General features: G+C 48.5%; 1 protein-coding gene across 1 annotated transcript; it reads right to left on the minus strand.

The window, feature by feature from the left end:
* Positions 1–1,696: 1,696 nt before the first annotated feature.
* URAD (ureidoimidazoline (2-oxo-4-hydroxy-4-carboxy-5-) decarboxylase) lies at positions 1,697–10,282 on the minus strand. The gene is made up of 2 exons (XM_006748897.3): positions 10,108–10,282; positions 1,697–2,043 (listed from the first exon to the last, which is right to left on the minus strand). The coding sequence occupies exons 1-2, from the start codon at positions 10,280–10,282 to the stop codon at positions 1,697–1,699; spliced, it is 522 nt and encodes a 173-aa protein (XP_006748960.1).
* Between the last annotated feature and the right edge of the window lie 2,848 nt (positions 10,283–13,130).

Genomic DNA, 13,130 nt, shown 5'->3' on the forward strand with positions numbered 1-13,130 from the left:
TGGCTTGAATATAGTGGATCAGTGTGAGCCTCAGACCCATCCCGTGGCGCTTGTATCCTGGGCCCCCAAGTTGCCCGGTCTAAAGGGAAACAGGAGGCTAGCCCCAGGCCTGAGGGGCCCACTGTTGCCTTGGTGTCCTAGAGCACAGGAACTGAGTCATCAAGCTGCCTTTGGGTAGTGTGCCCTTGGTGCTCTTGCCTCCGGGGAAGGCATCTGGCACGGGCCCAGGCAGAGGAGGCCCTGGCATTTAGTCTACAGGGATGTTGCTAGCCACGGCTCACTTCCCTGGCACCCCACCTAGTCCCGACGGCAGCTTCTGGCCTTCCCCCTTCCCCGGAGCAGAGAACGCCTGTAAGGTGGGAAAGGGATGGAGGTTCCTTGTTTGAAATGCCTGGTGTGGTCAGAGCGGCTTCTTTCTGTGGGGTTCAGCCCCCCAACCAAGCTGAGGCCACACTGCTTTTTGTGAAAAGGTTTTCTTGGTGCAGTTGCCGCTGCTACCCCAGACCTGGGGTGGTCCCTAAAGGAGGTTCCAGTCTTCAAAAGGGCCAAACTCTGCCTTCACTTCTTACCCTGTCTGCATCTAGGAGGACGGGTATGGCTTGTTTCTCCTCTGCCAACAGAAGCTTAAGTCGTGTTCTTTGGGGTCGGATAGACCTTCCAGTGTGTGGGGGTGAGAGAGAGTGTGTGTGTGATGACCCCCTTCTGCATGAGTGGACATTCTGGCCCTCAGTGCAGACAGCTCGGGAGCCCCAGGGTTGATAAGCTCCTCAGAACCGGCCTCCTCCCACCAGAAAGATTGCAATGGGCACCATTTTCCTCCATTACCTGCTTTGTCAGCGCTATGGGAGGTGGTTCTCATCTTCACCTCGGGGGCCAGAATATCCAGCACTACTCAATGGGTATTATTAAATTATTTTTTATTTTATTATTAACTTTTTAATGACCGATGGGTCTCCCGGGGCAGCCTGAGGTTCTGTCAAGCCAACTCTCAAGGGCCGACCTCTGGGAGAGTCGGGGAGGCCGCCCGCCCCTGACTTTTAGGCCCATCCACCTTGGAGACACCCCCGCTCCCACCCCTCTCTCAAGAGTGACTGTGGCAGCCACTCCGCCTGCCCCTACGGGGCGCCTTCCCAACGCTGGCCCATCGCGAGGCTCCCATCCGCCCACCGACCCCCACCCTCGGCTTCCCCGGCGCGGAAGACCCAAATCAGTACTTTGCTTTTCTCGCTCCGGCTCCCGTAGGCGCCGTGAGAAACCTACTTCTGCTCACATGTTAATGTCGGGTACAGCAAATGAGGTGGGAGAAGAAAAAACAGACAAACCACTGTGGAATAAAAAGATTCCTTTTCCGCCCGTTTTGCTTCGCAGCTCGGGCTTAGCAGGAGAGGATGCGGCGCCAACAGGAGCTGGATAAGCGCTTTGGAATCCACAAAGGCGGGTGGTGTCAACGCGCTGCAAAGGGAGTGGAGAATTGGAGCAGTGAGCTGGATAAATCGGGGGCAAAGCACGAACCTATATAGATATTTTGGCAAAGCGTGCGCGTGTGTGGGGGGGAGGACAAAAGGGCTCATGATTCGTGCGATGGCTTCAGTTGTCCCCTCCCTTTGTGCGCGTGTGGACGCCGTTCCGGGCCTGCGCCAGCCTCGCGTCCCTACGCGTCCCGGCGGGCGCCCCGGGTCGCGGGCTCGCGCGGCCGCTACAGCGTGGCTGGGTGGGCGCCCAGGAGCTCGGCGAGACGCAGGTGGCCGATCTTCTTCACCTCGCCCAGGGCGGTGCGCAACTCCTGCGCGGGCGGACGGTGCAGCCGGCGCGCCAGCTCCCGCCGCACCGCCGCCGGGTCGCTCAGACGCGCGGCGAGCACGAAGGGGAAGCCGAAGCGCGCGCGGTACTGCGCGTTGAGCTCCGCCAGCCGGAGCCGCTCGTCCGCGCCCAGGCTCGTCAGGCCCGCGCTTCTCTGCTCGCGCTGCGACTCGGCGGTGAGCGTGCCCCGCTGCAGCTCGCGGCCCGCCAGGTCCGGGTGGCAGCGCAGGATGCCCTCTTGGCCTGCAGGGAAGCACAGACACGCGGCGGGGGCACGTTACCGCGCCGCGGGGAGGGCGCACCGGGCTGCCTGCGGGCCGAGCCCGGCCTCCTGCCCCGCCCGAAGAGGGCCTCGCGAGCGAAGCAGGGTCTTCAGGAGGTGACGAAGGGGCAACAAGGGGTGTCCTGGAGGTGCAGGGGTGCCCACTGCAACCGCCCCTCAAACACGTCCCGAACCTTCGGACGCCCCTCCGTCCCAACTTCAGGGGCCTCGGCCTGGACCCAGAGGCGGGGCGGGAAGTGACAAGTTTGTCCTTTGAGACCTTGGGGCAAGAAGAGCGGAGGGGAGAGGCCACTGGGGCTCGGAATTTACGACTTGCTCGGGAGGGAGCAGGGACGCGATAAGGAGACCGAGCATTTCGTATCTTTTCAAAGTCCTTTGCTCTCAAGGGGGCTTTGATGTCGAAGAGGGCCGGACACAAGGGCCTGAAAACTTCCTGCAAAAGCCACAGAATGGGTTTCGTTCTGTTCCAAAGGAGAAGGGCGGGGAGGGTCCAGAGGGATAACATCCATGGGGCTTGGCAAATAAATGTCCAGGATTTTGTGATCCTAAGTGTGAGTTTGGGGCTTCTGGAATCAAGCATCCAAAGAGCCTTACAGATGATTAACTGCAAAGAAGCCCATTTCCAGCCGGAATTCCACAGCCCTTTGAATGAAAGTGACTTCTCCTTTTAGGAAAATAACACCCACTCACCACCCACCCTGTCTGAGGCTCTTTCCCCTCCTCCAACTGTAGGTCCCAAAGACACTGCAGAGACTACCTTGGAGTTCTCTTGGAAGATAGTTTCTCATAATCTCCTAGGCCTAAAATTGGAAACCCGTGGTGTGATACCTGAGATTTTCAATCCGAATCCAGGGAGTTTTCCTGAGCCCTGGCCAACCATTTTGCTTAGCTCTCTGAAGAGAGAATTCGAATCCTCAAGGCTGGGCAAGATTTCAGATATGGTAAGCAGACAGCCGTAATCTGTACAATGAGGGTAATGACACCTAACTTGCTGAGTAGCTGTGAAGATTAGAGACCATTCATTTCCCTAAAACACAGTGCCTAATGCTAGCAAACATCCAATAAACAGCCATTATTATTAGTTGTAGTAAACACTGTAACTGGACTGTGGTGCAGCTGGGAGTATCTGACCGTGGCACTGGGATTAGTCATGAGTTGGAAAAGGAGGTCATTTAAAACTCACTCTAGTTATGGCATAAACCTCCAGGTACTCAATCCTTACAGTTTCTGCCTAATTAAAGAATGATTGGGATGGCACCATCTAACTCAGACAGTTGCCAGGTCGGGATAACTGGGGGGTGGGGTGGGGAACATCCGCATTGAAGAGAGCATTCGGTGAAAGCTCAATGGGCTTAGGTGACCTGCCCAAGGTCACTTACCTAGTAGCTCAAATGCCAGGCGATTTGGGGGCACTGGCTCTCCCTACAAGGTAAAGGGACACTTATTTAAATGAAACTCGCGTCACCAATTCTTCCATCTCTACAACACCACTATTTTAGACCTCCTCTTATGGGCCCGGGCCCCGGGGCACTGCAAATGTGAGGTGGTTCTTTTCTGTTTCCTGCCTCCAGCCCAGTCCAGGTGGGGCGAAAATGAAGGTGTTACCTGCACTCCCCGCCCCAACCCCTGGCCCTGGAGGTTGGCTGTGCCCAGCGGGCAGCTGCCATCCAGAATCTACTCCGCACCCACCCGGCCCTGGGCCCTGCAAATGCCGGCTGGGGAATGGGGAAACAGAGTCCTGGGCCGCTCTACAGGTCCAGACCCGGAGGGCTCTCCCTGGCTCCCCCTCTTTGCATATTCAGGTTTTCAAAGCAGCCTGTAGACGGTGGGGGGGGGGCGGCGCTAGCTGAGACCCAGTCTTCTCACCCACTCCCCCTCTCTCAGCTTCCTTTCCCCCCCTTACTTCTTATTCTCTAGAAGCCCAACTTGAGCTTGGGGGAAGTAGTTAGCTATTGGTGGGTGGTGCCGTTTTGGGGGTCCTTCCCCAGCGGACTAGCCTAGCTGAGAGCAGAGCAGAGAGAGATGGAGGTGCAGCGGGGCTGCTCCCACGCACACCAGACCTGCCTCTTTCCTTTTTGCTTTTGCACCTCACTTCCCACTTCCCTGGGTTCGTCTCCCCTCTTGAAAATGCCGCCTGGGGTTAATATTTGCCTAGAATTGAGCCTGTGTTTTACACTGTTTGCGGGGAGGAGAGGGGGAAGAGGAGAGAAGGGAGACCCAGAAAAGGGCAGAGCAAAGAGAAGAAAACACACACACACACACACACAGCTGCAGATAAAAAGAGAAAGGTACAGGGAGTCCATTAGAGGATGGTAGCTCAGAAAAAAAGAGAACCTGATCCCGTCCAACCAGACTCCCCCTTTATTGTCCCACAACACTGAGCCCATGAGTACTCCCGGGCGGGGGAGGCACTGACCCAGCTCAGTGGAGTGTCTTGTGGTTCACAGGACCATTTGAATGCTGCCTGTTCTTCAGTCTTTCCTAAAATCCTACTGCCTGTGTCACATGTAGAGATGTAGGTGTAGACATGTATTATTTGCTATGACCACAAGTCATGCATCTTTGCGTCTAGGAGAGTACCTGGCACAGAACTGACTCTCTCTATTTCAATAGGAGAACAGCGCAGGCCCCCGCGGCCACGGCAGAGCAGGCAATTGGCTTAGAACCCCACTGCAGGCCACCAGGGTCCCGACATCAGTAGGAACTAGTGTGTTCTTCCTCCTGGTACAATGGATCATCTGTCTCTTCTGTTGTGTTCCTGAAGCCAGCCCCTCTTTTCATCTCAAGACTACAATTTCAAACATCCATTTCTCTTCCCCACCCCCTGCTCTGCTTTATCCTCATCAACACACAAACATGCCTTAGAATCGCTCATCCCATCAAGAAATTTAAAACCCACCTTTGATTCCCTATTGTCCTCTAGTTTCTCCCTCTATCTCTGCTCCTCCTTACAGCAAACTCCTCAAAGGAGTTGTCTATTCAGTGTTCCCCCCTTTCTCACCTCCTATTCCTCCATTCATTCTATTAAGCTTTCAGCCCCACCAACCAACCAATGTGCACTCATCAGGGTCACAGATGATGGACATCTTGCCCAAGCCCAGTGACCAGTGCTCTGTCTTCTTCTTCCTCAGCCTCTTGGGAGAACGTCACATGGTTGTTCCGCTCTCCTTCTTAAAAGGTTACCATCACTTGCCTCCTTTCTTCGATGGCTCTTGCTTTGCCAGATCACTAACACCAAAGTACCCCAGGACTCAGTACTTACATGTCTTCCCTTCTGTATTTACCCTGATGCCCAGATGTTCTCATTGGGTCCCAGGTCTTTAAATGCCATCAGTTTTGGGTTTTGTTTGTCTGTTTTTAAAATTTTTTATTTATTTATTTCAAGGGGGGAGAGAACGATGTGGTGGGCAGGGGCAGACGAGAGGGAGAAGCAGGCTCCCTGATGAACAGGGAGACCGCCCCAGGAATGCCATCAGTTTTTTTTATAACACCCAGATCCAATCTAGCCTACAGCTTTCCAATGAGTTCCTTTGTTACAGTCCATACGGACACTCAATATTTTCATTTGGATGATTATTAGGCACTTCAGACTCAACAAGCTCTCATTTTCCACCTTGTCCTCTCAATTGTAAAGTTTTCCTCATTGTCGAAAACAGCACTACTACCCATTCAGTTACTCAGATTAAAAATTTAGAAGTTATCCTTAATTTCTCTTTGTTTTTGACCTGCCTTCCCCCCAAATCCATCAAAAAAAAAAACCCATTGAGGGGCAGCTGGGTGGTACAGTCGGTTAAGTCTCCACCGACTCTTGGTTTCAGCTCAGGTCCTGGTCTCAGGGTCCTGAGATCCAGCCCCTTGTCAGGTTCCTCACTCAGCAGGGAGTCTGCTTGAGACTCCCTCTCCCTCTGCCCCTTTCACCCCCACTTTCCCTCTCAAAAATAATTAAATATATCTTTAAAAAACCTGTCAGTCTAGTATGATGACTAACATAACATAATAAAATAAAATAAAATTTAATTTAATTTAAAAACTGCCAGTCTAACTTTAAAATGTATTCTGAGACTCCAATTACATCTCTCCATCTCTCCTGCTCCAACCTTAGTCTAAATGAGCATCACCCCTCACTTTTACCACCTCCGCAGTCCTTCTACCTGACCTCTCTTTCCTTATATCTCTCTACTCTTCACTATTCTCCACGTACCATGGGCTTTCTGTGCTCCCAAAATGCCAAAAGTCTCAGGTTCCTTTTCTTAGATGGCCTTCTCCTAGATCTTAGACTGCTTCCTTCTCATTTTTTTGGTTTTAAGCTCAAATGTCACTTCCTAAGAAAGGTATCTTTTATTACATATTTTCTTCTAATAGTTTCTAGAATGTGAAATTATCTCACTTATTTATGTTAATCCTGTCTCTACTAGAATGTACCTCATTGAAGGTAGACACTTGTCTTGTTCACTGTTCTATCCCCAATGCCTGGGACAATTCCTGGGTCACAGTGGGCACCTGACCAACACATCACTCTTAGGAAGGAGTGCTATATATTTTTTTTGATTGCACACATTTCTTTGAAGATTTTACTTATTTATTTGACACAGAGAGACAGCGAGAGAGGGAACACAAGCAGGGGGAGTGGGAGAGGGAGAAGCAGGCTTCCCGCTGAGCAGGGAGCCCGAGGCGGGACTCGATCCCAGGACCCTGAGATCATGACCTGAGCCGAAGGCAGATGCTTAACGACTGAGCCACCCAGGCGCCCGATTGCACACATTTTAATAGTCTCTTCTGAATACCTTATAGTCTGCATTTCAGGAAATTATTAGTATCTTTTTTAATTCATTCAACAACTATGTTCTGAAATAAGCATTAAGTAATAAATTATGGAACCATTGCCATTTTGAAATGTCACAAGGAAATAACACGATTAACCCTCTTTTATGAGAGGGTTTTTTTTTTTTTTAACACAGATCAGTACTGAACTGGTTTGTTATTGACTGTGGTGGGGGGATGGGGGCTGTGGGTACGGGTGGGTGTTTCAACCATCTTCCCTTTACTTTTGCCATGCGTGCCCCTTGCCTGGAAATCAGGAACTGATTGGCTCCAAAAGGCACTTTGCCAATTAATGCTAGAGCTGAATATTAATCCTGGACTGCCACCTACTGACCAGTAATCATCACAGTGCAACTTAAATAGATTGCCAACCTTGGTTTACTCTAGAAAAAAGATTTTGGTTTCTGCTAATGGTAGAGAGATCACGTATAAAACAAAGCATTAACCAGGTAGATCACCATATCCCGAACTTTTCTTTAAAGTGTCTTTTAGTTTTAGGATTCAAAGACTCTCTTACACCCACTTTGTTCCAACCATGCAAAGATTAAAGCTAGACTAGTCAGTAAATCCCATTTTATTTGTTTATTTAAACAGCCAAACATAGGATCTGGGACATCAAGCATTAACGTTAACTGAATAAATTACTGAATGAATAGATGAAACCCCTAGAAACTGTTTCTAGACTGTTCTTCTGATTCTCTAAAAATGCTTCAAAAGCTGTTGGGTTGACTATCAGGGTTTTGAATTCCAGTTCTGCCACTTTCTAGTTGTGTGTTCTTGATCAAGTTATTTAATCTCTTTGTGCCTCAGTTTTTCATCTGTAAAATGGGTATAATAATAATACTTGCTTTATAAGATTATTATAAAGATTAAATGAGTGGACAAATGCAAAATGCTGAGAAAAGTGCCTGAAACACACCAATAGTAAGGGTCGAATGCATTTTGGCTATTGTTATTATTAGTTGTCTATCTAACAACATCATCGTCATCGTCGTCCTCATAATCATCATCGAGATGATTAGATACAGTGTAACCCCCCCATATAGCGTTGAAGCTCTGTTCCCAGCTGCCTAAGAGAGTGTGGACACCGGCTTAGGGCTGAGAAGCAGGCTCCACCCACAGGGAGGTCTCTCCACAGAACAGTGTCTAGTGCAGAAGCAAACAACCCTCCAACTCCCTCTGGTCATTTTGTCCCACTGACCTGCCACTAAAGTCACTCCAGGGAAAATGTGTGGGGAAGGGGTAATACCAGGAACCATCATCTTCTAAAATCATTTTATGATTTCATCTTCTGAATCATTTCATGCATTTAAATCTTTAAGTCCCAGTATCCTGTTCACTGAGTGATGTAGGATTCTGACGCTGGCCAGAATGCCAAGTTCCCGTTGAGTTAGGAGAGGGATCAAATACAAGTTTCAGGAGGGAGGGAGTGAATGCCAACCTCAAATCCCACTTTGCTCAGGACTGTGATTGTATTTAACCTTAACTAGACCTTAACTAACCTTAACTAGAACCTCTGCTCAAACCAATCGGGGTCACTGTTGGTGGAAAAGAAGACAGAAATAGGGAAGTTTTAATTTTATTATCTAAGTTCCTGGCACAGTAAACCCTAAATAAATGTTGAATAACTGGATAAACGAGTGAATACTAGATTTAAATTATCCATGTGATCCCTTCCCTCCCCAGCCCACCACCCCTCGGGTATTAAGACAGATATTGGGATTTTTCTCCTTTTTATTTTTAACTTGATAGAAAAAATGCCATTCATAAGGCATTCACACCCTTTAAAAATTCTTTCCCTCTGGCCTAGAAGGTTTTCATTTGACCTGCATTTTCCTGTCAGACATTTTGAACATGGGTTCTGGTGGCTTCTTGCTCTTTCCGGCTCGCTCTGCAGGCTGTGGGCTGACAAGGGGAGCCCCTTCGCTCATCAAGCTGGGGCTAACCATTCCTGTGAGTCATCAGGTATGAGGCTCTGGTGTCCGTCAGCCCCACTGATGCCTGAGCCCAGTGGTGGAGCTGAGAAAGGCCCTGAGAAGTGGGTGACTGCCAACATAGTTCCGACATTACTGACAGTTAGAGTTTATAACACTGTCCTCCCCTCTTGCTAGATGTGCCTAAAATAAATTAAAATGTGTTCCTTCCTTGGGAGACCTTCACCTGACAATTGGAAACCATCCCGAATGTCTAACTCTGGACGGATAGGCAAGAGTCCGTTTGCTGGCCTCGGGAGTGGCTATTCTCTCCCCACCCCTCCACACACACACCAGATCTCCGTGGAAGGCCCCTCTGTGAAGGCAGCCCTTGTCCCTTGCTTCCCTTCAGGCTTTTCTGAAGATAGCTGGACAGCCCCGGAAGCAGCCCTGACTCTAACCCTCGGCCTCTGAATCCTTGTGAGGCCCTGTGTCATTCTGAGTCATTGGGGTTAGCCTAAACCTCCACCTCTACCTCTCCTCACCCCACACCCAGAAGTGTCTCCTTTTCTCTCTCTACCCAGAGGAAATCAACAATTTCTTTCCCTTTCTCCAGAGGAATTCCTTCAGATTTTTGTCTTTTCCCCTTCACTCCCTCAGGGAGTTTCTGATCTGAATGAGTTTACTTTCCTCAGCAGTCCAGTCCAAACTGGCCCTTTCTGGTAAAAATGTCAGCCGTTTGCTCTTTCCCCTGGGCTTCTGAGATATTCTGATACTGGGCTGTCTCCTGTCTTGCATACAGGACATTCCCAAAGTGAACACACTTGGCTAAGAGAGGGTGGGCCTTCAGCCTGACCTTTGGCCTCCGAGCGACTGGGAGGCCTGAGGAGACAAGTGCCTGTTCTTCTTTCCTCTTGACCTCATAGCTTTAACATTTAACAGCTACTTTACCTGAGCCAACATATGTCTCTCTCTTTTTTTTTTGGATTTTTTTTTTTTTTTTAAGTAGCTCCTTGCCCAGTGTGGAGCCCAACAAGGGGCTTGAACTCATGACCCTGAGATCAAGACCGGAGCTGAGACCAACATATGTCTTTAACTCTACTTTTGGCCTAACACCTTGCAAGTGTCTGACTCCCATTTACTAAGTCTGAGGAAATTAAACCTGACGATAGAAATTGCTAATCAATATATCAACGATAAGCAACTCGGCTGAAATATCTAAAAATATTTTGATAAGCATATTTGAAATCCCTTTGTAGAGATTCTCAGCGTCCAGTGCTGAAGCCTTACCTGACTGTGGAAGGGCATCAATAAAGGCAAAAAAGTGCTTCTCTAAATCTTCCAAGTTGGAGAATGGGCGCTGGGACCAAACAGCAGCTGCAATCAGGGGACATCTCTCAATGACATTCCCAAACACATCCACAAATTCTCCGAAGTCCATGGAGTTGACCTTCTCAATGTCCATTGCTGGCACTCAACCCGAGGCAGCAGAGCGACAGCTCCCCTCTTGAAAGTGAGTGACTCTGGCTCTGCTTACCAGCTTATACTTGCTGAATGTGCAAGCTTTTTTTTTATGCAACACCAGCCTGGCATGTTTTGAATGCCTCTGGCAGAAGCGGATCCACAATCCTTGTGTAATGAGCAAACACAGGCTAAGGTTCTAATCCAGGGAGTGGAGATCTCTACACGGGGAATGTTTCCCACCAAACCGTTCCCACAAAGCCGGGAGGGACCCTATTTCACAGTGGGCCAAAAGCCAGAGAGACTTTTGGTATCATTAACATTTTAACGTCCAGGGTATCCCAGGAAGTTTTCTCTGATAACTCCAAGACAGGTCACAAGGTCACCCACTTAAAATTTGATTTCTCATGCGTCACCACTAGAGAAGTCAGGTCGTGTGTTTTATCCTTTCTCTGTATCTCAGATGCTTAACATAATAGGTACTTCATAGATGCTCGTTACACAGGATGTGCTGTCTAAGAAATAATTGTGCCCCGTTCTCAGTTGTCTCTCAAACAGCATTATGTGTTACTTTCTTCCTGAATATATATACATCTATCTGAAATCACCTTGCTTATTATACTTATTTGCATATCATCTCTCAGCCCCGACTAATTCTATGAGTCTGGGGACGGTGCGTCTTGTTTGCCTCTGGGTCCTGGGTGCCTAGAACCGTGCCCACGGTAGGTACCCAATAAACACCATGGGGTGAATTAGTTGACCAAATGACCACATATATTAAATTTCTCACCCTAATAGCTTTCATGTATATTCAAAAAAACCAAAAAATACAGGGGAAGGTAAAGTCAAAGAAAAGAAGGGGTCAAAATTTTATTTTATTTTTATTTTATTTATTTATTTATTTTTAACATTTTCTTTATTTATTTGACAGTGAGAGAGACACAGCGAGAGAGGGAACACAAGCAGGGGGAGTGGGAGGGGGAGAAGCAGGCTTCCCGTTGAGCAGGGAGCCCGATGCGGGGCTCGATCCCAGGACCCTAGGATCATGACCTGAGCCGAAGGCAGACGCTTAACGACTGAGCCACCCAGGTGCCCCAAGGGGTCAAAATTTTAAAATAAACTGCTGCTGTTTCCCATTAGAACAAAAATAATGCAAACATATTTCTAAAAGCCATACTAGCTACATGTTTGCCTCCATCTGGGTCAAAACTCAAGGGCAGAGCAGCTCTTAGCATTAGTAAGTCCGTTACGTTTGCCACTGTGGTTTATGAGAGGCGGGTGACCATAGTTCCCTTGACAAGCTTTCAGCAACCACAGATTTTGGTTCCTCCCTCTGTTTGTAGACATTTTCCAGCCCAGGTCCTCTCTGACTACCTGGGCCAAAAGGTCATGGCTGACAGAGTGGCCAAGACTTCATCTCTTGAAAAGGAGCTGATTAGATCTGCTTTTCCAAGAAGTAAATCCAGTGTCAGAAGACCGCCATTACTGGCTTGTCTTCATATGAGATTAACACGTATCTATAATGTACCCGAGTAAATGTGAAAACACACTGAATCCTGAAGCGTGTACACAGTTTTGGGTGTAGAACCCAGTGTGGAGAGCACGGACCCAGGAGAGTTCTGATCCTGGCTCTGCCACTATGACCGGACATTTGGCAAGTTACTGAACTTTCTTTTCTTCAGTTTCTTTGTCTGTAAAATGGGGCTAATAATGTATTTACCTTCTGGGATTTTGTGAAAGATGAGTGACTATACAGAAGTGCCTAAAACAGCTCCTTTACAGAGCACTACAGAGGCGTGGGCTAATATTTTCTGTGTACAATCTCTCCATTGGACCAACAACAGGATTTTCTCTTTCTTCCTTTCTGCCATTGGTGTTTTCCTTGTCTGTGCAGGCTTTGCTGCGCACCCACTTAACAGCCCAATATCCATTTCTTCCCCTCCTCCTCGAGGACGGCACCGCCCTGAGCCTCGGTTCACTCTAATGTGACCCGTTCAGCGTCTGCAATGTCCAAATAAGACTGTAGGGGGATAAGACTGAGGGGAAGTCTGGCTGGATCCCCACAACTGGTCTGTCCACGTTCCCCAGCCTTATTACAATCCTCATCCCTGGACTCTGGGAAAAGAAAGTAGACCAGAAGCCAAGAAAGAAGACCATCTTGGGTCCATGGCTCTTTGTCCCCCACCCCTCTAGCCTGACCCCTTACTAGTTCCTGCTCTTATCTCTGCACACTGAGGGTCTCCCCACCCCCAAAGGAGCTCCTGCCTGGGGCTTGGAGCCTGGGGGTTCTCAGTTCCTCTGAGAACAGCAGGAGATAGACATCTGAATTTGCAAGTAGAAACTCCTTCCACTCATGGCAATGCTGATACACAAGGGTAAGAAGGACCTCCCTACTGATATTACTACCTTTCTGGCACAGACTAGACACTGAACTTTTTATTTTGCTCTGTCTGTTGTATAATAATGAAACTCCAAATAACCTACTCACATTCGAACCTTCAAGACACAAAAAAGTTAAGGAATTAAAGAGTCGCAGACATAGAAACAATATTGACAGCAACAACACAATACAAATTACTAATGCGGAACTCAGCAGCTCATGCCCCTGAGCTTAACTCAGCACTCTGGGCTTCACCTCTGTTGACTCTCACCAATCAGATCAATTGAAGAAATGGCACGTGCTCAGAAGGTAAGGCAATTTTCAGCCGAGCAAAAAGCTAATTTATTGAATAGTACACCATATAGAGGAGGATTGTGTGGTATACAGCTTATATATCAATAAAGCTTTTTTAAAAGTGAAATGATATAAAGATGTAGCCTCATAATTTGTTTGACTGTACCAGATAGGATTC

Source organism: Leptonychotes weddellii, chromosome 3 (genome assembly GCF_054177405.1).
Source record: "Leptonychotes weddellii isolate Sample4059 chromosome 3, ASM5417740v2, whole genome shotgun sequence".
Classification (NCBI taxonomy): Eukaryota; Metazoa; Chordata; class Mammalia; order Carnivora; family Phocidae; genus Leptonychotes; species Leptonychotes weddellii.